At 40.4% G+C, this 26,981-nt stretch overlaps 2 protein-coding genes across 2 annotated transcripts; both read left to right on the forward strand.

Moving 5' to 3' along the window:
* The first annotated feature begins 2,230 nt into the window (after nucleotides 1-2,230).
* On the forward strand, nucleotides 2,231-9,790 carry smpd2b (sphingomyelin phosphodiesterase 2b). Its single transcript, XM_083971610.1, has 11 exons — nucleotides 2,231-2,540; nucleotides 4,310-4,444; nucleotides 4,529-4,625; nucleotides 4,781-4,857; nucleotides 5,357-5,450; nucleotides 5,966-6,055; nucleotides 6,154-6,236; nucleotides 6,385-6,517; nucleotides 7,014-7,118; nucleotides 7,208-7,385; nucleotides 8,278-9,790. The coding sequence occupies exons 2-11, from the start codon at nucleotides 4,395-4,397 to the stop codon at nucleotides 8,700-8,702; spliced, it is 1,332 nt and encodes a 443-aa protein (XP_083827736.1). The 5' UTR covers nucleotides 2,231-2,540; nucleotides 4,310-4,394; the 3' UTR covers nucleotides 8,703-9,790.
* Nucleotides 9,791-12,061: 2,271 nt separating this feature from the next.
* On the forward strand, nucleotides 12,062-26,727 carry pkp1b (plakophilin 1b; the record flags this gene model as incomplete). The annotated part of the gene is made up of 12 exons (XM_083972155.1): nucleotides 12,062-12,251; nucleotides 18,910-19,129; nucleotides 19,275-19,416; nucleotides 20,312-20,519; nucleotides 20,947-21,106; nucleotides 23,305-23,422; nucleotides 24,256-24,432; nucleotides 25,087-25,257; nucleotides 25,362-25,515; nucleotides 25,804-25,990; nucleotides 26,138-26,222; nucleotides 26,614-26,727. 12 exons carry the CDS (start codon nucleotides 12,062-12,064, stop codon nucleotides 26,686-26,688), a joined length of 1,887 nt encoding a protein of 628 aa, XP_083828281.1. The 3' UTR covers nucleotides 26,689-26,727.
* Nucleotides 26,728-26,981: the final 254 nt, after the last annotated feature.

Here is a 26,981-nt window from a genome sequence, read left to right on the forward strand (position 1 = left end):
CTTTACCATCCTTACGAGATCCCCCTGTTGTTTCTCTCTGTTTGAAGACGTGTGCTTGGTTGCACTTAAAAGATCAAGAAGGGGGGTAAAGCAACAGCAGTGCTTATTTTCTGCCTTGAGTTATGTAGCCAAATAGAAAAATGAATTGTTTCTGTACTGTGAGTCAGTGGATGCTAAAGGAATATGTGTTACATAGGAGTATTTTGTTTGGGGATACATGGGGAGGGGAGGGAGGGGTGGGGTGGGGCTTTTTGTTCATATTTGTGATCAGTTAACTTAGCACTCAAACTCAGACCATGGCTAAAGTGGAGAGAAATGAATCACTGTTTCTTTTGTTTAAAAAAGAGATTGTATGCTGTGAAGTCGGCTCATTTGCTTCACTCTTCTCTGTGTAGTGTAATGGAGAAGCTGCATTCGTTGATAAAAGTTCAGTTTTTATATTTAAGACTTTTTTTTTTACTGACATTACACATGAAATAATTTTAAAATCAAACTAAATAATTGTCTTGAATGAGAGCTATTGTCTCTGTGCTGTGGAGTATGACCATTGATTGTTATTTATAGGGTTGGTAAACAAATAGCGGGAGGGCAGGGTGGGGTACTGGAGATGTGTTAATAATTTTCCATTGTGATGGAGATGTTTAAAAAAAAAAGTATTGCAGGACTCAAACTCGTGACAGAACTATCTGTCACCCCTTGGGTCCTGCTGGACAAGTGTCTACTCTGTGTGGTTCACTGGACAATTGTGCTATAAAGATTCAAAAGTTAAGATATTGTACAGTGGAATAATTGCACCTGGCTTTGAATGTCATATTTCACAAGCTAGATACAATAACACTCCTCCTCTAGCAGGTTTCTCAATTTATCTTTTATACAGACATCTTTTTTTTGCCATTATCAAGATTAATGTTTTGTTTTGATTCTGTTGTCTTTTGACTTTCAGTGTCAGCCATATGCTTCACTGAAAATAATGTGTGACTGTGCTGATAATTAATAATGAGATATCTAATGTATCATTTTCTGAATGGTGTGGGCAGTTTTTTTTGTTTTGTTTTGTTTTTGGTTTAAGGTGGTTTACTTTTTGTTACCATTGTGAATGGCTATTTTATACTTCAAAGTAGAGGTTGGACTATATAATCAAACAAATGTATCTAACAATAAAAGACGCATGGTGCCTTTGGGGCCATTTTCCCCCAGAAAACTTATTAAACATGATTGTAAATTTGTTTTGTCCCCAATGGTTCTTTGTCTACTAATATTACAGAGAAATATAGGCTAACACAAATTCTGTCCCATATTTTAGGGTCTTGCAGTTATCTGGTAAATTGTATCGCTACATCTCATTTTCAATAATCTGAAAACTACAAAATAATTATTGATAGGTTATATTTAAAATAAAATACAGTAGGCCTACTCATTTTACTGAAATATCTGGGCTATGTGAGTGTGTAGTCTCGCTCGCCAGACCCCCATACACTGACAGTGCATCATTGTAGCTATAGGGAAGTAGCCTATTAGTATTTTACAGTTAGTTTGGGCACAAACTAGCCTCACCAAAGGGCTGTCAAATTGAAAATCAATGGTTTGATTTCAGTAGGCCTAGGCTACACTATAATTTGCAAAATTATCATATTTTTAAATCTAAAAAAATATTTTGAGCTAGAACTGCTCTATCGTGCAGTAAAAAGTAAAATTTTACTTATTAGTTTAGTTTAGTTTAATAAGTTTATTTGTATCAGGGACAATGTACAAAATAACATTAGTCTCGAAATGAGACGAGATGCCTTGTACCGGATTTAGCTTACTAGCTACTTTCCATCCGTAGTCCCTGGGCAGGTGAATAATTATAAGGATACAGTGGCATCAAATAAACAAATTAAACTCCCTCGATGCTGCACTTTCCGACAAGAGTCTGTATGCAAAGATATAGATTATCCTTGATGTTATGTGTTTGACTTCCACCACTTCTCTTAGTTTTTCTGGATGCGGAAAACGATGGGCTTAAAGAACTACATTTCCCGGAACTCAACGCGGCTGAGGCAGAATTAAACCGGAAACGACGTCTTCAAAATAAAAAATCTTGCACAAAAATAAACGAATGTTAAGTAAGGTTCATTGAACTTTACTGTTTGCCATAAAGCATTCATAATCATTATAACCTCGTTACACATTATCTAGACATGTTCGTTGGATTGTCTGCCAGAAATGTGGACATAGCTCAAGTGTCTGTTTTATTTTGAGGGAAACTGCAACCGGAGGTCATAACAATTATTTTTATCCCAGCTGACTGTACGCCGACAGGAAAAGCACGCAGCAATGGAATTGGCCAAACACTGCTAAGTTAGTGTTAGTTATCCGAGATGCTGACCAACACGGGTTTTGTATTCTCGATTATAATTAATTAGGACTATACAAACAAGGGAGCAGCTCGCTGAAGGGAAGTGTTTTGGGGTCCAGAGCCGACGCTAACGTTGCGACGCTGTGCATTTATCGGTTACTGTAGTTCAGTTAACGTCAACCGGCGACAACAGGTTCATGAGGTGAGTTCCATTAGTTCATAATCGAACCATATGAGTCGGTTACCACGGTTACCGGGATTAGCCTGGTGGCTAGCTTGACTTGCTTTAGCAGTTGTTAACGACATGCCAGTGATTAACGGGTTAATTTAATAGCTAACTAATAATAGGAACCAGTGGGAAGCTGTCAGTTTCCCGATAGTTTAATCGAAACTTGCCCTAAGCTGAGAAAGTGTTCAGAGGGCTGCTCTGACAGCAGCTAACGGTGGCTAGCTAAAACTGTAACACGCTGAAGTTACCTCTGCATTTGTGCTGGCCCATAGCGAAGATAACCATCATTTTGTGTCACAGGTTATGAATCGGTCCATTGTTTAGAAAAGAAGCAACAAAAACATTGCTGTGTTGTTAATAATGTTGTCACACTAAATGTTTTGTTTGTTCTAAACTTAAAAAAAAAAAAATCACAAATATTCAGCTTATCCTACTATCATAAGTTATTTTTAGAATAGCATGAAGAAAAAAAGAAAAAAAAAGCCCTCAACTCAAGAGGACGTGTTCAGAGACCATCTGTCTAGAAAATAAAGGATAATGTAGAAGGAACAATAGAAAACCACATATATTATGTCTTGTCAGAAAAGAAAAGAAGTCAGTGAGTTCATCTTGCTTTTGGACTGAAGTCTAGTTTTGTTTTCTGGGCTACCTGCTGTATGCCTGTGACATTACCTGTCCATTCCTTTTACATTTGATGCAGCATTGCTCAGTATTTTGGATACAAACACAGATGCACTGGACAGCTAACGTTAGTAGTCTCAGACCTGTGAGGGGAAATGTGTATTGAATATCTGCTTTTTGCTGTTTGTTTCTCTATACTAATGCAAAGTAAATAGCTAGTGTTGACAATTCAAAACAACCATCACCTCTGACACCAAAGGCCCTTGACTGCTTTTCACTACAGTGCTGCTTCCCTCTTTTCTCTCCAGACGGGCCTGAGCTATGTCAGCACTCTGGTTGGCCCTGTGTATTGTGGCACTCACCAGAGGGAATGTGATGGCCTCTGACTTGTCCCTTTTTAAAACACATTTCTCACCGTATGACAATCCTGTCACTGTCAGCTGTCAGCACTTACTATTGTTTAATACCGTTATTTAGTTTCACAGATTTACTGTGTTCTTCACATAAACACAGAGCTACATTTAAACAAAAAATTGATGGACTTACACATGACAATAATGAAATAAATACATAATAATAAGAAGAAATGTAATGTAGAAATTCACAAGAAATTCAAAGTGCTACAAGTTAAAAGTATAGTAACACGACACAAGGAATAAAAATAAAAAGAAAAGATCGCTCACTACAACAACTTAAAGAAATTAACCATCTACTCATCTACTACTCATCAGATTGCTAGATGAATGGTTCAGATTTATTTACAGACTATCAATATAAATTGCAGAATCTTTAAAATTGTTGTAGTTCAAGAAATGGAAGTACCATGTTGCTGTCTGCTTTGTTTGCAGTTTTGATGCTTACTATGCAGTTTTAATGGGTTTTTGTGTGCCTTTACCCATATGACTCATGACTGTGCTTTATCATATGATAAAGTGCTTAGTGCTTTTATGTACCACATTGACCTTTTGCCTCCAATTTTCAGTAGACTGACGCTCAAATAGCTTTCCCTTGATTGATTGCTCATCTTTTACTACAGTGCACAGTGCTGGGTGTGTCTGTGTTCCTAGACACCTAATGACACAACTAAAACATAATATGTGTCTTAATATGTGTCTCGCCAGGTGCTGTCCCTGTCACCTCACCTGATATCACATTCCTTCTCTGAAGCCCCCATCATCACATCTGTGACTCCACTGATCTGTCGGCATGGCTAACACAGATTCTCTGAGGGTTCGGGTCTTCTCTCTGAACTGCTGGTCAGTAAAATGCACTATAATGTTCTTTGTACATTGTTATATACATGAACACATTGTCCCTATTCTGTTTCTTTTTTTGTAAAGGGGGATCCACTACTTGAGCAAACACTGTCGTCAGCGCTACACCATGATCGGAGATATGCTGTGCAAGGAAGGGCATGATATTGTTTTACTGCAAGAGGTTGGTGGAAGCTGAGTTGCAAATAAGTTGAGGAGTCACTTAACAGATTTTTCTGCTCATGCACTTAGTCCCATGTGATGTACTTTGTAGTAAAGACTAACAGTAAGCTTAAAATCCACTTGTAGATGTGAATGCTAATATGCCGGTTTTCTTAGGTGTGGAGTGAGAAAGACTACTTGTTCTTAAAAAGGAAACTTGCCTGTGGTCATCCTCATTCTCATTACTTCAAAAGGTAATGCTCATGTTCTCACCCCAAGGTTGCTGTGTAATAGTTTCTCAACTTGTTACCTTTGAATGTCTTTCAGTCTGTGATTAAAATTCATGAATAAGTTGTCATATCTTCAAAAGGCTCCTGAAGAGCTGTTTGAGAATTTTTCTTGCACGGCATTGATCCATCTACACAATTTATGTGAGGTTTAGGCCCTTACCTTAAGGATTAACTTTTGCAGCTTAATTCTTTTTTGACCTTCATGCCGAGGCACAAGACAGAGATTAATCAAAGGCCTTACCCTCCTAATCCCTCTGCAGCTCACTAAAATGTCAACTCTGGTAGATAAGTTCTCACATCTCCTACAGATAACACCTACTTACACTAGAATAGTGAAGATCTACATGGAGACAGGGTGTAACACTTTTTTTTAAAGAAATCATAGCCATATGCTGATGAAGCTGGTGTTAATGCGCGAACATACAACTTTTCTGAACATGTTTTCTCTTCTTCTATCGTACAGTGGAGTCATAGGAAGTGGGTTGGCCATTTTCTCCAAATACAGAATCAATGACACGTTTCTGTATCGCTACTCATTGAACGGTTATCCATACATGGTAAGTGGGAGTTTTGTACTCGGGTGGAAGAAGTATTCTGATTCTTTACTTTACTAAAAAGTACTGCTGCAGTGTAAAAACACAAGTAGAACACATGCATGTAAAATCTACAAGTAGACTTAATAACATTTTTAAATATTCCTACTACACTGGCAGCTGTTATGAAATCTTCATAAGAAAATAAAAGTCAAATCCAGACTGCAGCTAGTCAATAGGATTTCTTTCACTAAACAATGTCTCTCGTTTTAGAAGCAAAATATAGAAAAGAACAGCAGAGTGCAAAGTACAATAATTCCTTCTATAGCATGAAATAGAAAATAACTCTTCTTGTACTTTAAGAATTGGTTTGCAGTACTTGAGTAAATGTGCATTATTATATCATCCAATTCCATTGCTGAGCAAAGAACTCTCTCATAGTGAGGTGTGCTGTAATGTTACAAGGGAAAAGAAGATTACTATACAAGATTCGCCACTTTAAGCAGTGACTTTTCCATCAATTCATTCTTCATTCACAGGCTCACCATGGTGACTGGTTTGGGGGGAAAGCTGTTGGGATGGCCATCTTGAGCATTGGCAACCTGACTGCCAATGTCTATGTGACTCATGTAAGGTTTCATGTCATTGGTTCTCAGCCCTGCCTGTATAGTATGTACAGTTATTGATCAATTATCAAGGGATCTGATCCCTGTGTATTTATTTTTAGCTGCATGCGGAGTACTGCAGAGAGAAGGACTCTTATCTGCCTCACAGAGTGGTTCAGGCCTGGGAGCTGCAGCAGTTTGTCCGGTACTGTGCCTCTGCTTTGTTCTGCAGCACTTACACAATGAGCCACTATTTGTTTACTCCAGTGTATGTTTGCATATTTTCCTCACATAAGTGAGTGTTAAAGGCAACACTACAATTCCCTTACTGTGCTTCTTCGTCCACCTCTCAGGCATACCTCTGCTGGAGCAGATGTGGTGATTTTAGGCGGTGACCTCAACTTGCATCCGCAGGACCTTGGCAACAGGCTGCTGAGGTCTTACACTGGGCTCCGAGACTCTTATTTAGAGACCGATAAATTTGATGTAGGTCATAAAAAGAAAGAAGCTCAATATCATCATTAATATGTCTGTTTTGATTCAGTAATTACAATTACACAAAACAAATGTGTTGTAACATGGATTTGTTGCCTGTAGTGTCAGTCATAAATCATATTAGTCATGATGACTTTTTACTCACACGAAGGCAGCTCGAGGAAACCACAGACTGGGTCAGGATATAAGCGGTCACACAAGTTCAAACCACATTCCTTTATTTGTTTGGAAGCAAAAGCTATTTTGACCATGCCCAAAGAGTTGGGTGTCATTTATCACACATCACAACTTCTGGCATGCAACATTTTGTTGAGCACACTTCATGAGTATTGTGGCCACTATGACATTGTGGCACCACATCAGGATAAAATGTCATCATAACCGACGGAAGTACTTGTCCCTTCTACAAAAGGAGGAATCAGGATACAGAGTTAAAAGTGAATTTTCCTTCTGACTGTAAATGTTAACAGTTATTCTCTGTTTTCAGGGGTGTGAAAACGGTTTGACTCTCATAGCTGACAACGCTTTTATCAGTAAAAAGGAGCTAGGTCCCTTTGAGAAAGGAATCAGAATTGACTACATCCTGTTCAAGGTAATGTTGCAACACCACAGCAACATGTTAAGAGTCATTGTGTAATGTTGTTTAACTCCTGCTGCACATTTCCTTCCTTTTATTGGCAGGGCTGTCCCAAAACGGACATCTTCTGTGATTTCATGTCGACCACCAAAGGCTCCGTCCCTGAGCATCCTATCCCATATTCAGACCATGAGGCCCTGACTGCTGAACTGAGGCTGGAGTCCAGCACGTCACCCAAGGCTGATGGAGACCAGCAGTCAAAAGATCAGAGCTATACTGCAGGTAGTCTTAACTGGTCATGTGAGCCACAGGTGTCTCTAGGCATGCCGCAGGTTGGCCCATCACTTTGGTCCAAATATCTCAATTGTTATTTGATGGATATCCAATAAAATTTAGATGAGATATTCACTGTCACGGTAATAATCAGTATGTATACACTGTAGTTATGAGCAGTTTAGCATACTGATGGTAGCATTTTGCACAGCACTACTCTTGTCTGCTGGCATGCCCATGCAGCATGTTTAGGCTTCTCCATTGTAAAGGCTTCTTCAGATGCAACCATGGATATAGTATATAGTAAGATGTTCTTATATTACATCCATGTATGTGGCTAACAGATGTAGCCTTTTTTTAAATTTGTTCTTTGTTCAAAACTCATTTTGTGCTGATAATGAAAGCAAACAACATGCACAGAGAGACAAAATGCAAATATTGTCTTTCAACTCAGATCAACAGCTAATGATGCAACTGCACACAACCCTGGGCCTTAAAATATCAAATATTTGTAAAGGTTGCTAGGTGACAGGAACAGGTAATGGTAGCGGGCGGCGGACACAGCTGGTGACGCAGTGTACTGTATGTCCTCTGTAAATCTCATTTCAGCTCGGCCTTCATGGTCTACAGCGGCTCCCTGAACTGGGACACAGCCTGGTACAGACTACTTCCTGTGAATTAACAAGGAAGACTGTTAATATTTAATGTCATGTTGTAATTTTATCCCGTCGGATGGGGCTCATTGCAGCCTCACACAGCTGCTAACCTGGCTGAGGACTCTTGGTCTATTTGTGTGGTATCTTACCGTGTTGAAACCACACTTGCTCGTGTTAAAGTTGGCCATCAACTCCTGCTCAGTATCTGACTTGTTCTTTCTCTTTACTCTCTTTCACTTCTTCAGAGAAGGTGGCCGAGTTAGTGGACATTGTGACAGAGGCCCGCACTGAAGTCAAAGTCGGCCTCCACTGTGCAGAGAGCATGCGTTACACAGCGTCACGCACAGCAGCGATGGGCTTAGCCCTGCTGTTCCTGGAGCTGGTCATAGCCGCTGTGCCCTGGTTGGCTCTGGGAGCTGAGCAACCTTTCCCTCGTACCTCCTTCTACCTGCTGGCTGTGCTGTGCTTCGCCATCCTGCTGACGACCTCTCTGCTGTACATCTTCTATACCATGGAGCTGAAGTCTCTCCAGGGGGCTGAGGACCAGATGAGACTGGCTTTAGGAAGTCTCCAGGAGAAGCTGAGAGGTTTTCCTCTGGCTCAGCCTCACAACGCACAGCGGAAGTCTCCGGAAGGTCAGGAGCCCAGTGCCTTTGACCCAGAGGAATAGAGTCAGAGCCAACTGGGTTAGAGCAGGCTCCGTGAAATGAAGCCTTTGAAGTAAGCTTTAAGATGGATGTTTGAAGGAGTTACCACTCCTCTGAATGTGTTTTATGCTTTAGAGATTTAAATTTATACTGCAGTATAATGGAGTTGACGAATAATTGAAGGATGTTTCTGATAGCAGTGCCGGACACAATCATGCTTTTGACATTTTTATACTTTTTATATACTCGTCTTTAGCTTTTTATTACCTCTAGGTTTTCCCTCTATGCACCTCCACCACTATGCTTCCTGTTTTACTATAAGATACTTCTGTGCTACTGCTGTGCTTTGAAGGTTGTTTGTGTTTTGTTAGCCTGAGGTCCGACTTGCATTCCACCCGCCAGTAGTTTCTTTGGGACCAGTTGTTTCTGTTTTTAATTTCAAGTGTCCCTCGTGATTTGAAGAGTCCTTCACCATCCCAGTGTGTTTAGAGATGTTCTTCAGTAGTGGCAGAAGTGCTCTGTGCTGCACACAGGACACAGACACTGCGAAGGGTTGAAGGTCAGGAACATTTATTTTTTTCATGGAGAACTTGCAGCAGCACTTGAAGACAAGGATCCTCAGGCAACAGTTTAGACTTTTCAGCGTAGTGCACCGAAGCAAAAGGGACACGTTTTATCTGCATGTCTCACTTCTATTCAGTCTTGCACTGGGAAGTACCTTTATGTTCAAGACAATCTACTCTCCCCTTCCCCAGTATAGTAGCGTGAATGCACTGAAGACACCCTGACATATATATATTTTTGATCTCATGAATCATAGGGCATCTTGTACTGCAGCTAATTAAAATCATGTAGTACATCTTTAGTGAGCAGTGCATGTAGTTGACTTACCAGATGAACCACTTTCACTGATGTGTCCTGGGAAATTATCACTGTAAAATGTTGTTATGACTCAGATGGAGCCTATCAATAACTGATTGTTTTTTAATTCAATTCTCAACTGTCACTTCTGTGTTAGAAAATGACTGTGTAGGTCTTAATTTTAGTTTCAGATGACACCTGATGTTCATTCCAATTGAAAATTGTGATGGGCATGATAATGAAAGCAATAATAAAGGCATTATACTACTAATTTGACTACTGTGGCTCGGGGTAAAAGTGAAAAGTTGGTAGATAGTGGTTTCTGAGGATTTAAACCACACGCAACAGTTGCACACATTCTCCACCAGAGAGCAACATCTGACAGGGACACCTTCCAAAAGAAAACTGTTCTTGTCAGTGAACACCCACCAATTCTTACTGTAGACCAAAGTGACAAGACATCAGGGAGGAGATGGTGAATATCTCATTTGCCAGCTGGCACATGTACACCCTCAGGGCAACAGCACCCATGGGTGTGGTAGCCTACGTTCAAATGTTTAGTTGTTTCCCAATGCAGATTTAAATGACACATGTACCTTCCAGCAAGTTAGAAACTCCAGAAACCACTGAATTCAGTGCTACTGGAGATTCTGATACTGTTGAATTTGGGCACAGCCAAAGCTAATTATTTAAAAAATTAGGAAAACTATAATTAACTGTTTGGAGAAGACGAGTTGAAATATTCACAGTATGTAGGCTACTGTGCGCATCATTTCTCCAGTGACGTGATCATTTCAGTGAGAAATTCAGGAAGCTGCAGGTTTGAGTCGAGGTTTGTTTTATTTGTTTAATTCATGTTCCCCCTAGTTATGTAGTTCTGATGAGCTCCCCTCTCTTACAGTGGCTGCAGGTGCGGAGGAATAATAAGGTGTCATGTCTGGACTCAGCTATAGTTACTTAAATCTCATCAGTATTCTGTGTTATTTATTGTTTTTGTTGTGCATCACTTTGTTTGACACGATGGCTGTGGCTGACAGTATATTTAACTTGCCTTGTTTAAATATTTAACTGCTGAACCAGATGCTTCCCCTACAGCAAAGTACACTTAGATCCTTTAACTTAAGTTTAAATATAGGCTACCAGTAATAATAATAATTTAAAAAAAAAAAAACTATAAAATGGCTCATATACTGTAGATAAAAGAAAAACTGCACTGATAGTGGGAGTTCAGAAGTATTAATTAAACTTATTGTCACGCAGATTGGCCCTCTTTTACATGTTATTGTAAAATACGCAAGAGTAAAGGAGTTATATTTACTCAAGTACTTATGTACAATTTTGATGTGTTTCCAGCTAGAAGCAACTTTTTGGGATTAAAAATTTGGGTAATGATCAAAATACAACACATAAGACATTGTTAAAGATAAGGGATTGCCGTGTTTCGTGTTTACCAAAGATTAATTCACTCTCTCTTAGGATTCTCTTTTAGATGGTCCATCCATTTGTCTTCTTCCGTGTCTATTTCATTTTCATTTCATTTGTTTATTTGTAATGGGACTCTGCATGTTCATGAGCATGCAAAATTCATTTGTTGTAAATATGCCAGATTTGAGCTAATTTCCACCCGTATCCGGGGTTAGGTGGTTTCATTTGAAACTGTTATAGACCCAAGGTTGAATCATCATCTATTTATTATTCAAACAAATCTAAGATATGTAAACTTAGAACATTTTTATTTAAATAAAAGGAAAAGCCTATTTGCTTTTCACAGCTACAACACTGGCATCACAGATTAACATCAGAATACTTTTCCTTATCACACTTTATGGGCATGTTGGTGATGATACTTTTTGTGCTTTTATTTTGGTAGGATTCAACACAATAACTTTTACTTCTGATACATCCAGTACATGCTGATGATAGTTATTTTGCATTTTCAAATGTCGACATTGCTTTTACAATGATGCATGAGTAGGCTACCTCTACTAAAGTAAACACTTAGCCTACAATAAATTACCATTAGTGACACTGTGTTTAGGAAAGGCTGCATCTGGTGGAGGTGGAACTAAAACAAGGTGGTTTAAACAATGCATTATTTTACATGCACCCATCAAAAGGTTTGGATTTTTTTTTTTTTCATCTGAAATGCATCAAGTAGGAGTCAAATAATTGTAGTGCTAATATTCACAACATTCATATACTTACAAAAATACAGACAATGGAGAGATATTCAACTAAAAATTGCTATACTGTCACAGGCTTCAGAGTCATCAGCTAAACAAGCATTTGCCATGATAAGCAGGAAAAGCGCGCAGGCTGAGGGTTAATGACACACTAGTGAGTGAGAGTGTAGTTCATTGTTGCAGCGTGGGCGCGGCCTCGCTGGGCAGGGCAGGGCAGGGCAGGGCAAGGTGCGCTTTTATCACCTCTGTCCGCAGCGGAAGGGCTTCAGCGGTGAGTCGGTTCTGGATGTCGCTCGGTCGCAGGGACAGACGGAAGTAAATCACAGAAGACAGGCAAGATGATGAGTTTGGATCCCCTCAAGTCCGTCATTTCCATCGGGAACGTGGACGACACCTCGCTGGCGGTGCCCTCCGTGAACCAGTACGGAGCAGGACGACGACGCGTCCTGGAACAAGTGCAGACCATCAGGAGGACCAAGTCCAGACAGTTCAGCAGCAGGAGCGGGTCCTCGTCTTTGTCTCCAACAAGTAAGAGCACCAGAGCCGTAGACAAAACACCGCACATTGACGACTGAGTATGAATATTCAGGATTCAGCAGCCTATTTCACCTGCTTTCAATCACAATTTATGTCGAGACACAAACTGAAACTTTGTGATGCTGTCTGTGTTCTTCACGACTCTGTTACATAATACCACGGGGGTGCTATTGGCACTAATTTGACTGTAGTGAAAATACTTTTTTTTTTTTTTTTTTTCACTTGGAGTTAATTTAGCAATTGGTCTGGACAACACCGAGGTCACCTCCATGTGAACTGGACCAGTAATTTTATAAATTAATTTTCATTTTTTAATTAATTTTCATTTGATTGATTGATTGAATAGAGTAGTGTCATGTATTATGTTGTAGTACTGGAGTCACCACTAGGTGGGGCTATACGGTTACAAGGACTGTGTTGTATATGTTGAAGCGGCACTAGTAAACACTGTTCAGTCTGATTCAAGATGGCTCCTCATTGACTACTAAATATTACATGGTGTCAGAATCGAGATTTAAAAGACAAAAAGAACCCAGAAAATGAAAGATGGAACTTCAAAAACCTCCAGGAACATTGAGCCTAGAAGGTAATCTGTCTGAAAACTGGAGAGTCTGGATTCAAAAGTTCGATATCTCATCGCTAGCGGAATAGCAGAGAAGTCGGAGAAAGTAAAATGCGCCACATTTCTCCATGTTGCCGGAGACGACGCCATCAAGGTATACAACACGTTTCAGTTTGACGACGATGTTGATGATCTGGAAGTATTGAAAGATCTGTTTAAAAACTACTGTGAGCCTCGAAAAAATCTGACGTACCAGAGACATTTGTTTTTCACGAGAGCGCAAGGGAATACAGAGTCTATTGATGCGTACGTCACAGATTTAAAAAACAAGGCAAAAGACTGCGAGTTTGGAGAATTAACCGAGTCATTAATAAGAGACAGAGTTGTGTGTGGAATCACAAATGACCAGATCCGAGGCAGACTGTTGAGAGAGCCGGAGCTGTCGCTACAGAGAGCAGTGGACATTTGCCGTGCTAGCGAGGTGAGCCGAACTCAACTAAAAAAGCTACATGAAGAAACTGAATTACCGGTTCAGAAATTATACAAGCAAAAAACATATGGAAAAAAGGAGAGACCACAATTCCAACCAAAGACAGGAAAAGCACAAGCAGACTGTGGTAAATGCGGATATAAACACGAGCCAAGAAAGTGCCCTGCATTTGGCCAAACCTGCAACTCCTGTCACCGAAAGAATCACTATGCAAAGATGTGTATGAGCCGTGGACGGACAGAAATCCGACGGAAAATACAAGGTATTGAATGTGACACAGAACGTGATGATGATATGTTTATAGGGACAATTGAACTGAAACAAGAAGAAAAGAGCCATGTTAACAGGCTAGACAAAGTAAAAGAACAAACAAACAACGATGATTGGACTGCAACACTAAACATAAACAACCAGACACTCACTGTACTGATAGATACAGGTGCGAACTGTAATGTCATATCCAAAAGAGAATTGGATGCACTGAAAGTGACTGAAAAGAACCTGAACAAATCTTGCTATAAATTAGTGGGGTTTTTTGGGAAAAAAGTGAAGCCATTAGGGCAGAAGACCATTACATGCACATACAAGGACAGAGAGTTAAAAGTGGATTTTCAAGTCATAACGCATGATACAAAAGCAGTCTTGGGAAAAGAGTCTAGTGTTGCATTTGGGATGGTGAAGAGGATCTATGCAGTGGAAGAAAGAACACAGACGGACATATTGAGTGAATATGAAGATTTATTCAGCGGACTAGGTTGTGTTCCGGGAGTTCACCATATTCAGGTAAACCCAGCTGTTACACCAGTGATTCATCCTCCTAGAAAGGTCCCAGTAGCCCTGAGAAAAGATGTGGAAAAGGAGTTAAAAAGGATGGAAAACCTGGGTGTCATTGAAAAACAAACTGAGCCTACGGAATGGGTCAGCAGCATGGTGACGGTTGTAAAACCAAACAAAATAAGAATATGCCTTGACCCTCAGAACTTAAACAAAGCAATACAACGAGAACACTATCCTCTGAAAACTGTGGAGGAAGTTGTGGCTGAAATGCCAAGAGCAAAGGTCTTCTCAGTTGTGGATGCTAACCAAGGCTACTGGCAGATCCAATTGGATGATGAGAGCTCAAAACTATGTACCTTTAACTCACCGTCAGGAAGGTACAGGTTTAAGAGGCTTCCCTTCGGAATATCTTCTGCACCAGAAGTATTCCAGAGATGCCTGTCACAGCATCTAGAAGGACTTGACGGAGTCGTCAACGTGATGGATGACATTCTGGTGTGGGGTGAAGATAGAGAGTCACATGACAACAGACTAAGGAAGCTGTTAGATCGACTGAGGAGTATAAACTTGAAACTAAACCGAAACAAATGCAAAATTGGACTGAGTGAAATCAGCTACATAGGGCATGTGCTGAGCAAAGACGGACTGAAACCTGACATGGATAAAGTGCGAGCCATACAAGAAATGCCTCAGCCAAAAGACAAAACAGAGCTTCAGAGATTCATGGGCATGGTGCAGTACTTAGCAAAATTCATTCCAAACCTCTCAGAAGTATCTGCACCACTCCGAAAGCTGCTGGAAGGAGAAACCACATGGCATTGGGAGAGTGAACAACAAAAAAGCTTCACACGACTGCAGGAACTGGTGAGTAACACTCCTGTGTTACAGTATTATGATGTGGAGAAGCCTGTCACACTGTCAGTTGATGCCAGTTCAGGTGGACTGGGAGGAGTGATCCTACAAGAACAACATCCAGTGGCATACGGCTCAAGGACACTAACAGAGTGTGAACAAAGATACGCTCAAATAGAAAAAGAGCTGCTGGCAATCGTGTATGGGTGTGAAAAATTTCATCAATATCTGTTTGGCAGATGTGTTCAAGTTGAGTCGGATCACAAACCACTAGAGACTATATTCAAAAAGCCACTCCACAAAGCTCCTGCAAGGCTTCAGAAAATGTTAATGAGACTACAGAAATACAGCCTGCAAGTGTCATACAAGCCTGGTAAAGAAATGCACATTGCGGATGCATTAAGCAGAGCCAGTTTGAGACACCACACACAGGACGGACAGGAGGACGAGCTGGATGTGAGCTATGTAGTCAAACAGTTACCTGTGTCAGAAGAAAAAAGTCAGCAGTTCAAAAATGCAACGAAAGAGGATGAGGAACTTAATCTTGTAAGACAAGCAGTACAAAATGGATGGCCTGAGTCACGGAGCCAGGTTCCAAAGACAATCCAAAAGTACTGGACTTTCAGAGAGGAGTTGACGTACTCAGAAGGTCTACTGTTCAAAAACTCCAAATTGGTTGTTCCTACAAAGATGAGAGAGGAGATGCTCGAAAAAATTCATGAGGCACATATGGGAATTGTGAAAAGTAAGGAACGTGCAAGAGACATCTTGTTTTGGCCAGGAATGGCAAAACAAATTGAAGAAGTTGTGCAGAAATGTGCAGTGTGCAACAAACATAAAAACAACAATCCCAGAGAGCCCTTGATACCACATACAGTTCCTTCAAGAGCGTGGTCGAAAGTAGGAATTGATCTTTTCCATTTCAACAACGCAGAGTACATCATGTGTGTAGACTATTACTCAAAGTACCCAGAGATTTCAAAATTAAGTGGTACTACAAGTAAACACATCATTACAGCGCTCAAGTCTATTTTTGCCAGACACGGTGTACCTGATGAACTGTTTTCTGACAATGGGACTCAGCTGATAAGTGCAGAAATGCGAGACTTTGCAACCAGCTGGGAGTTCAAACACACGACCTCGAGTCCAGAGTTTCCACAATCGAATGGACAAGCCGAAAGAGCCATACAAACAGTAAAAAATCTGCTGAAAAAAGCTCAGGAGAGTTTCAGAGACCCTTACATTGCTCTTTTAGAGTACAGAAACACGCCATTGGACGGGGTGGGGTACTCCCCCGCACAGCTCCTAATGGGAAGAAGGCTGAAATCAAAAATACCTGTGTCAAGGAATCTGTTAAAGCCAGGAGTGTACAGACATGTACGGAGCAGATTGATGAACAGACAAGAAAAGCAGAGACGCTACTTTGACCGTGGAACAAGGAAACTCCCTCTGGTGGACGTAGGAGAAAGAGTAAGAATCAGACAGCAAAAACATTGGCAACCTGCTGTCATACTGAAGAGACATGATCAGCCAAGGTCGTACATTGTACAGACTGACAACGAGCAAATCTACAGAAGAAACAGGAGACACATTCTGAAAACCAAGGAAATGTCAAGTCCCCCACAACAAACACGACATGAGACTGTGGAAAGTGTTCACGATTCGTTGCCACTGATGGAAAGCGGACAGCAGCCGGCAGGAACTGAACCAGGACAGATGGACTACCAAGAAAGTCACATCATGCCTGCAAAGTCTCCACCGCAAACACCAAAATCATCAGTGATAACAGAGGCTGTGAGCACTGATCATCGTGAAAGAACTTCACGTTTTGGTAGACCTATTAGAGTTCCTTTTAGGTACAGGGAATAATAGCAGAAACTGTGTAATGTTCAAATATGTTTATTGAGAATACTTGTGTTTAAAAAAAAAAAAAAAAAAAAAAAAAAAAATGTAAAGAAAGCAGAAATGTGTCTGTAAGTTCTAACCTGTTTATTGAGCAGAACGGTGAAAAGAAAAAGAAAAAAGCTAAAGAAAGGGAGATGTCATGTATTATGTTGTAGTACTGGAGTCACCACTAGGTGGGGCTATACGGTTACAAGGACTGTGTTGTATATGTTGAAGCGGCACTAGTAAACACTGTTCAGTCTGATTCAAGATGGCTCCTCATTGACTACTAAATATTACAAGTAGGGAACCAATAACCTAAATCTGCACGTGTTGCATCATTTGCAAACAGGTTTGTATTCTTCCTTAGGCTGATTTAAGTACATTTAATCCTCAGATAAATAATTTGCTGTGAGCTCCAGTATTTTTTTTCTTTTCAAAATCCAGGAGCGTGGGAAAGGCTTTCATGCAATATTTACTCATTTTGTGGAGCAACTGGTTTACAATGAGTGAGTCACAAAACTTTATAAGAAGACACTCCAAGTCTGAAACCTGCCTTTATTTATGTTTTAGGTCAAAACCTTTTTATGTCTGCTTTTTTTATTTTTTAGAAAAGTTATTTAATCACAGAATTACAGTGTTAATTGAACTTGATGAATATGATGAGTCAATATGCAAAAGATCAAAAATAATACTTTCAGTGTGAACTTTACAGGTTTATTTTGAAAAAGAATCTGTGCAGGCTGTTTTACATACAGATCAGATCTAGATCAGACCTCACATCCTCTGCCAGAGACAGTACATCAAGTGGCAGTGATGTGCACTTACAGTATGATAACAGCTGATAACCCTGCACGTTTCTCCTCAGGCCCTGTGTATGACGGCGTGTTCGTGGACACGTTCAAGGTGCACTCGGGTGCATCCAATGGCTCGGTGTTCTTTGGGAATGGTGTCTCTAAAACTGTGAGTTATGGAGTTTATACTATGTGGTTTTTATGGCACCACTCACTATTTTTATGGCATCATTGAGTGGTGCTGCTCTAAAGAAAATTACACAACTCTGAGGCAGAAGAGCCGCAGTCTATATTCCACAACTTACAGATAATGTTTTGTCAGGCTAATTGCGCTGTGATTTTAAAACTAGCACTTCTGTATGTTAAACACATTTTGATTAGGCTGCAAGTTATAATTATTCTCTTTATTGATTGCTTTTGTTCATATTTTCTCACTTGATTTATTGTTTTATAGAAAAAATGTCAGAAAAGCTTTGTGTGAGTATCTATCCTGAACCACAGATTGCATTTAATCATTAACCCTTCATTTATCTTCACACAGATAAATCACATTTAAAAAGCTGAAAATCACAAATACCTTTTCAGTCAGTCAAATAATTGAATAATAGTAACTATAATAATTGAAACTAAAATGAATACATAGTGGAACAATCTAATATTTTTATTCTTCTTAATAAAATAAACCACTTTATATAAAACACTGAGCCAGTGCATTTTCTAGAAGAAGAAACAAAAATTATTTAATTACTTTTCTTTTTCAGTGTAATGTAGCACTGTACACTGAAACATACAGTAGGGGGGGTCTCATAACTATAATAAAAAACAAAACAAAACAAAACTCAAAGCTGAGTTGTCCCCAGTCAACTTTCCTTCTGTTTCTTGTTTTCTGACACTTCCAGAGTCTCTTTGTCTCTTCAGACAAATATCTGTTTACCAGCCAGTTTCGCAGGGGCAGCCACAGTCATGTAACCACCCACAGGGTTGCAACCATAAGATCTGTTGCAATTTGATTTGCCATTGCCATCTCCAGTTTCAGTCATTCTGCCTCCTGGCCTCGCTGCTTTCATTACAAACATATGTATCCTTTGGCTCTGCAGCGCAGCCTCGAGAAAAACACGAACCGGCAACAAGTCAACATTTCCAAGGGAACCAGCGTGAAGATGAAGAGGGCACCTTCAGCCTATTACTACGAGAGGAGTTACGCTCCCATCAGCCTTGTCGCCCCTGGTCCGACCAACACCACCCGCAGTGAGCCTGATATGGTCTTGCGGTACTCTGTGCCAAAATCTTCAGTTCCCATGCAGAGGTTCCTCTCCAACAAGGTCATCCACAGGACAGAAAGGCCCTCCAGTCAGTTTATATCTCACAGAACCCAGCTGACATCTAATACAATTAACAAAAGTCCGATCAAAACACACACCCCGGTCATCTACACCCAAACTGACTCGTCCAGGCAGTTTTGCAAGCCTGCAGTCATTGATGATACAATCAAGGGCAAAGAAGATTCTGGGTGAGTGGGAACTGACCAGATTCATTTTCGTAATTTTTTTTTTTTTTTACATGATATTAAGACAGTTGTGTGCAGAAACTAATTGAGGTTGTCCAACTCACAGTGTGTATGAATAGCATTTGGATTGTAATTTTTGTTTTTACAGCTTAAACGGAGTCAAAGAGGTTATGGATATGACTATGAAGGAGGCTGTGGAGTGTCTTTCCAGTGACAATGAGACATTTCAGCACTGTGCTGCTTCCTACATTCAGCACAACACTTTCATTGATGACAAGACCAAAGATGAGGTGGTTTGTCTAATGTTTTTTATCGATTGATTTTATAATGTCAAACTGATGTAACCTGATATCCAGTGAGAAAGCTTACGAAATGGCAGCTCTGGCAAAGGTGGGCAAAATATTGTAGATATATACTCTTACGAAAATGAGAATTAAATCAATAGCAACTCACCCCATCAAAAGTTCTAAATTTGAAGTTAACTTTATTTCAGAATATTTATCATGTGAGCACAAAACAATCTAAAGCTGTAATTTGCAAAACTACAGTACCAACCACAGTAAAGTTAAAACCTTTACAACTGGATGCGGTGAAACCCATGGTATTAAATGGTTGAATTCTGCAGCAAGCACTCCTTGCACAATGAAAAAAAACAGTGTCTGTTTACATAGTGTGCAGACCAATGTTCACAAGATAAATGCTCTCAATATGAACCTGCAGCAGGAAATACTTGGTTTGCATCTGCAGGAACTTGATACAGGTCTGATAGGGTGTTAAGAGAGTGAACAGTGAACTGTGACGCTACGTGGGTAGACATGATGATGGTGGACTCTGACACTGCCACTCACAGTGAAAGCTACGATACAGGGAGGTTATTAGGTGAAAAAAAGAGCAGGCCTGAAATATGATCGAAACATGGTTTGATTTTTGGAAAATCTTGAGCATCAATACTTTAAAATGCAGCAAACCTGGCATTTCTTTGGAAGTCCCTGGAGGTCTGGGTCTTGCACCACAAACATGTTTTTATCTGTCATTTTTTTTCAAAGTGAAGATTCCGCTCATAAGGTCTAGAAAATATTGAGTAATGTAATTTAAGATCACTGTTGAAAGTCTCTGTCATTTGGTTTGTGGTGAATCACTGTGTTCCCCAGGTGTGCTCACTGCTGAAGCCTCCTTATCCTGCAGGTAATAAAGCTGAATGGGATCCCCCCTCTGGTGGCTCTGCTGCACAGCCCCAGCTCACAGGTGAGCCAGACGGCCTCGGCCGCCCTGCGCAACCTGTCCTTCAAAAATAACAGTGTCAAGGAGGCCATACATCGCAACGGGGGCATCACAGAGGCTGCAGCTTTGCTCCGAGATACAGACTCTGTAGAGATACAGAAACAGCTGACAGGTACAAAGTGGCACTGATGTAGGCTATAGAAACCAATTTATACACATGCAGCAGACACTCCCACAGCCATGTAAGTGTGAGTGAAACGTAGTAATCTTGCGCAGGCCCCTCAGTCAATTAGCTGCTTTTGAAAGCAGTTGTGCTAAGAAGTGTATGCATCAGCACCTGTAGTGTGTTACCACAATCCACTTGATGCTCTTTTAGTAATTAAACAAATATTAAACAAAGCTTAAGCTGCTATTATAAAATCTGAGCAACGCTAACACAGAAGCAGTTACTGTAACACAATGAGTGCACCTGAACATCACAAACATCCTGTAAATCACAGCATGGATTTATGTCTATTTTTTTATTTATTTATTTTTTTACAAAAGGCAGTTTTTTTTTAAACATTTGATAAACAAACTGCTTCATTTTTCTCTACCAGGTCTGCTGTGGAATTTGTCTTCCACAGACAACTTGAAGCCAGATCTGCTGAAGAGTGCTTTGCCTGTCCTAATGGAGCGTGTGATCCTGCCTTGCACAACAGGTCCTGACAGGGCAAACCAAGACCCTGAGCTACTCTTCAATGCTACTGGATGTCTAAGGCAAGCAAAACATACAACTGCACATGATCTATAATCAAGACCCCAGAGCAAGCAATAAATACACTTCTTTATAAAAATATAACATGATAGAAAAAAATAGAAAGAAATGAATACTAAGTAACAGAGCTTTTCGTCTGGGCGGGTTTGTTGTTTGAATATGATGTTATGCATGAGAAAATAATCGTCATAATCCAAAGCATCAGTGCAAAAATTATTAACAGTCAGTTTGCTGCAGCAATATCTTTGAAGTGTCAATGTTAGTCATAAAGGGAGTGAACAAGTGGAAGGGATGATACACCAAAACATCCTAGCAGCAATTTTGCTCTGCTGCTAATATGCTGATGTCTTTAAACACTATAAACAGATCATTTGTTATTAGTTTGTATTTTTTGGTGTGTAAGACCATACAGACCCGTTTGATCCAGCCCTCTACTTTGATATGTGCAAGTGCGTTCGTCCGTATGTGTGGAGAAAATAAAATGAAAGATTAAATATCATCCCCAGAGATAGGATATATACTCATTTGAGTCTAATATACAGTAGCATCCCTACAGTAAAACCTACCTTCATGGAGGTTAATTGAGGCTCTTGAGATGAGAGTTGTTGATGATGTATTGTCTGGTAGCATGAGCCTTTTGTTCTATGTCATTTTTTCCATGCCATTTAATTACCTGTCTGCACCTGGAAAGCATTTTCTGTCAATGCCGTTGCTGATTGTAAGAAATCCCCTCAGGGGTCTGTAGGTGTTTCTGTAGGTGTTTCGTGCTCTGACATTACCATTATGAATGTACTGTATAGCATCACCATCAATCAAAATCTGAATCACAGGCCCTAAACTGTCATGTTATCTGCTGCATCAGCAAACACATTTTAAATGTAAATCCTCTGGCTGACTTCCTAGTCAGACAGAAAGGAGTAATTGTCTTGTTTTTTGCGTGGTTGCATTGGATGTGCTGGTGTATGATTTTAAGGTAAAATGTAATTAGGGATAGTTCAACATTTTGGCACATTCGCCTATTGCCATAATCCCGTAGAGGTAGGTTTGTTACTGTACCTTTAATTATCGGTGCATGTTGTTCTGAGATCCGCGGGGCAGAGCCCCGAGCTGCTCATTGTACACAATGGTGGAGAACGGTGGTCCCTGGTCCCTCATCAAACTCATCAAATACACAATCCAATCCTCATCAAATACACAATCCAACAACAATTGGACAACAATCCAAAACGCTCTCATGGACAAGTGCATGACCTGCACATTCACCAGGTTATGAAATAATAATGTAACATTAGCTACGAGACAGAGTTGTTTTCGAATGCGTAGCCGAAACTACATTCCAGACACGGCTGTGCGGAGTGATTTCAAAAGTTCGGAGTATTTGCTTTGTGTGTCGTAATGTTACATAATTAGCCTATACATGATTATTTCATTATTTTGCCAAAAATGTTGAACTATCCCTTTAATCTCAGTCAGACAAGACAAGACAGACCAAGACAACAATTTCTATTCAATCCCTACCTGAAAGCTTTGCAGCGCAAGGCTTTGTCATAACTTCTACTAATCAAACAAGTACATCTGGTGGAGTCATAATTGATTCATTAGGTGCTGAAGGTGAAGGCATCTGAATTTCTATTTGATTCTTGAAGACATTTCACCCCTTGATCCAGAAAAGGCCTCTCCAGTTTTCAGTTCTGAAGAAGCCTTTAGGATGAAAGGCTAAAATTACCTAGTATTTTACATCAATAGTTCAAATATTTAATGAATTTTGCATGTTCTCTAGTCTTGTATTCTATGATCCAAATGTTGATTAAAGTCATATGTCGGATTTTGCTAACATTAGCCTTAGGCTCCGTTTACTTAGGCTACCAGTCCAGAACGTTGTGAGTTATTTTTTTCTTTGCCGCCAAATGTCGTTTCTTTGTGTGAGCAGGTGGTGATGGTGGTGGTAGTTGGATGCTAAGAGTGTCAGCTATTGTTGTGTGTTTACTGTTCTTGCACTGACTCACTCACAAGAAGTTAGCACAGAATCTTCGCAGAAGTGGTAATACAGGATAGGACAGGCTGTGGTCAGCTTCAGTAGCTACTGCTGCAATGCAACACTAAGGTCTTTGACATGACATCGAATCTGTCACTTCTTCACACTCTGTTGACTATGTCAAACTTATATAGCTTTTGACAAATGTCTTTTTATCTCCAACAGAAACATCAGCAGCGCAAAGCAGAACAACAGACAGGCGATGAGAAAATGTCGAGGGCTGGTTGACTCTCTAGTCAAATATGTTAGTGACTCTGTGGAAGCAGGAAAACCAGACGATAAGGTGAAACAGAGAAATTGTTTACTTACACTGTCCACTAATCCTGCAGTGTGTGTGTGTGTGTGTGTGTGTGTATGTTGCGTTGAGTTCCCCTTTTCTCAGGCACCTGTACAACACACCTTAATGACAAGTGTGGAAAAACACAGGGACATTTGTCATTAGGGACAGCTGATCTGCCTTTTATGTGACTGACATGTGGTTTTCATTAGCAGTACTCCAAAAACAACAGGTGTCTGAGTCATAGCTTGAATGTGTTCTGTCAGGAAACTGTCCTATAATATTTTACCTTCAGTTGTGGATGTGCTAATGAATTTATTGAAAGCACCACCGACAGTATACACAGTGTGTTTGATTAAATTCTGGGGTTATGGATCACCAGAGAGACTTCTCATGCAGAATAATTGATAGATTCAATCAATCATCTGTTTCTACTACTACTACTACTACTACTACTACTACTACTACTAGCCACTTGTTTGCTTATTGTTTTTCATTTGTTTATTTTTCAATTTTTTAAGCACTGTGCTCTCTGTCAAGAAGACTGACCCATAGTCAGAGAATGTAATGTGTTTAAGATATTATCTGTTTAGCATAATACACCAACCAGTTTACAGGACATTTAGTACAATACCTGAGCATTTCAATTGTTACAGCTGTTTTATTTCTTTCAAAGCTTTGAATTAGATTGCATTTTGTGGTATGGATGTTGCTGCTCCTGTGTTGATCAAGTCATTATGATAATAATGAATGTATTTGTCAGGATACTGCAAGTCTTGGCACAAAACGAACAGCACTTTTACATGGGCCCTTATGTACTAATCTCCCTGTTGAAACAGTCTGTAGAAAACTGTGTGTGCATCCTGCACAACCTGACGTTCCAGCTGGAGGCCGAGGCCCCGACTCTGTTCAGCAGGATCACGGCTCTGGCCAAGCCTGGGAAGAGGAGCAGCAGCCAGGAAGACACGGGCCCCATCAGCTGCTTCAATTCACAGAGCAAAGCGCCTGAACAAGAGGTGAGACGAACCCAGGCAAACACACAATACTGATGTGTAAGGGGTGATTTGCATGTTTGTGGTCTAAGACTGAAGAAGGCGATTAAACAGCAAGTGTTCAACCTTTTGAGTGGTTATACGGAAGGTCTGCAGGTTTGACGTTACTGTGTTGCCACAGACCTCCGATGTTGTTGATTGACAGACAGTGCGTACTGTAGGAGCGTGTTAAAGGCTCTGTGTTACATGGTGCGCCTGGAATTTTCAATTACCCAAAGCGGAAATGACACCAGAGTTATTCCCATCAAACTCTTTGCATAATCACACAGTGAGATGAACTGCGCATGATGGTAACTTGCACTTCATAATTTATCTCATGCAGATAAACTTCATCCACCTTAAACCCCAAAATAATCGATATCACCCTGTAAACCAGGGTTTGCCTTTGATCATGTCAGCTCATTTTACCTGTCAGTGTGTCTAGACTGAACCTGTCAACATGTGTCTTATGGTTAATCCTTTAACTCTGTTGAACTCATTCATTAAGTAAGTACCAACATTAGGCCACTTAAAATTACATCTTGTCAAAGGCTGAGGACGGAGTGACACTTTGTGTTCTGAATATGAGTGATTGGCTACATGTTAATGTGTTGTTGATCTTGCCTCTTTCTCATCCAGCGTCACTTTGACTTCCCGGTGGTTGAGGATCCGCAGCCTAACGGAGCAGGCTGGCTGTTCCACTCCAAGACTCTGCAGAATTACCTGAATCTGCTTGAAACTAGCCAGCAAGAGGAGACGCAGGAGGCCTGCTGTGGAGCGCTGCAGAACCTCACCACACACGAGGGCATTGTAAGAAAAGAAATCTCCTGCTGTTACACACTGACCAGGATTTTTTTTCTTTTAGGTTTTCTATGCGGAATTGAGGAGCTGATCTCATTTATCTGTATTCACAGGTCTCTGGTGTAATGAGTCAGACCATTGTGCAGAAGCTGAATGGCCTGCAGGTCATCACCCCCTTTTTGAAGTCTGACAAAGTCAATCTGCAAAGGAACGCAGTGGCTTTGGTAGGAAACTTGACCAAGAACCCAAACCTGCACAACGCTTTAGGTAAGAAGAGGGTGAAAGAAAACCTGTAGGGCGTTGCTCTCTGTTTTCTTTCCAGTTAAAAAAATAAATCATGTCACCTGCAAAGATAAATATGATTAAGTATCTACAATACAAAGAGACAGAGTATGCGGAAGAGAATCCATCCAACTGTTATTTTTGCTTCTGAGTAAAGGTGTCAGATTGAAGTCATTACTAAAATCCATTGTTTTTGAACAAGTGTTTGCAGTTTTGTGTTTGCTTGGGTTAAATGGCCAGTAGGATTTCACTTTATTTGTCTCGTCACTGAAGCTCGTAAGGTCCTCCCAGAGATGCTGGGAATCATCAGCGCTGGCACCGCACAAGGGAATGAGTCAGATGACACTCTGGCCATGGCCTGCCAGGCTGCCAACTGTCTGCTTTTGAAGGAACCTGAAATGGGCAAACGCCTGTTAAACAACGGCCTGATACAGTCACTAAGCTCTCTCAGCCAAAACAAGTAAGTCATCGGACGTGCAGCGAGATGTGTACCAATAAGAATAGATAAGACCATTAGGAGCACCTATGACTCATCGGTAACTAAATTTTGCATGCATCAATGATTTACAGAAATGATCCGATAACAATTGCTTTCCCTCCGTCTCAGGTATTTCCCTAAGGCCAGCAAAGCTGCGTCTTGTTTCCTCTACAACCTGTGGTCAGAAAAAGATTTGCAAAGCTTCCTGAAGAAGGTGAGTTGAGGTTTAAACCTGTCTGGGAAAATGTGTCAGAGTTTGGGTGTGTCCACTTTGTCTCTGAAGTCCACACCTTTCTTAGGCATTTGTAAGAAACAGAGAAGGAAAGACTGAAAGATTGGGGGTTTTAAAATAAAAAATAAAACAATGCAGCTAAAGAATCTAGGAGCTCAGGTTGAAGGAAACACTTGTATGACTGTCACACACATGCAGAACCATTTTTGCTGTATTATAACACACAGATTTCCCCTGCAACTCGAGGCATGTTTGAGAATTTGCCATGAGCGTAGCTCACCTTAGTTCATGGGTTTGTCAGTGATTATTAGTTTAAATTTGGTGTAATTGCTTAGGAGGTACACCGAGTAATACTTAACTATTTGTCCCGCAGCAAGGAATGACTAAGGCCTCATTTGTAAATGACATCACCACAACGGCACTAAAGTCTGTTCAAGTTATCCAGTAACAAAGAGCTTCAACAAACCTCTGAACATCACAAAGCGACACGCCTGCAAGTTCTCTGCACCTTCCCACAGGAATTAAACACACCAGGACGGAGCAGCATCCTTTTTTATTTCACATCAACAGGTTTTTTTTGTTTTTTTTTTCTGCAGTTATCCATAATGCATCCATCAGCAAATGACTACACATGTCTGCAAATGGAAGGTTTAATAATGTAAGGTGAAGGTTGAGATATGTTAGCAGGGAGACTGTTGCAAGTTTTTACTGCTGTCAAATGTTGTTGTATTTTTTGTCTTT

The sequence above is a fragment of the Trachurus trachurus genome, assembly GCF_905171665.1.
Source record: "Trachurus trachurus genome assembly, chromosome: 5".
Classification (NCBI taxonomy): domain Eukaryota; kingdom Metazoa; phylum Chordata; class Actinopteri; order Carangiformes; family Carangidae; genus Trachurus; species Trachurus trachurus.

Coding starts and splice junctions, on each gene's coding strand:
- smpd2b (XM_083971610.1), top strand. CDS start 4,395: ATGGCTAACACAGATTCTCTGAGGGTTCGGGTCTTCTCTCTGAACTGC. Junction 5,451..5,965: donor TGAACGGTTATCCATACATG/GTAAGTGGGAGT, acceptor CTTCATTCACAG/GCTCACCATGGTGACTGGTT. Junction 7,119..7,207: donor TTGACTACATCCTGTTCAAG/GTAATGTTGCAA, acceptor TTTTATTGGCAG/GGCTGTCCCAAAACGGACAT.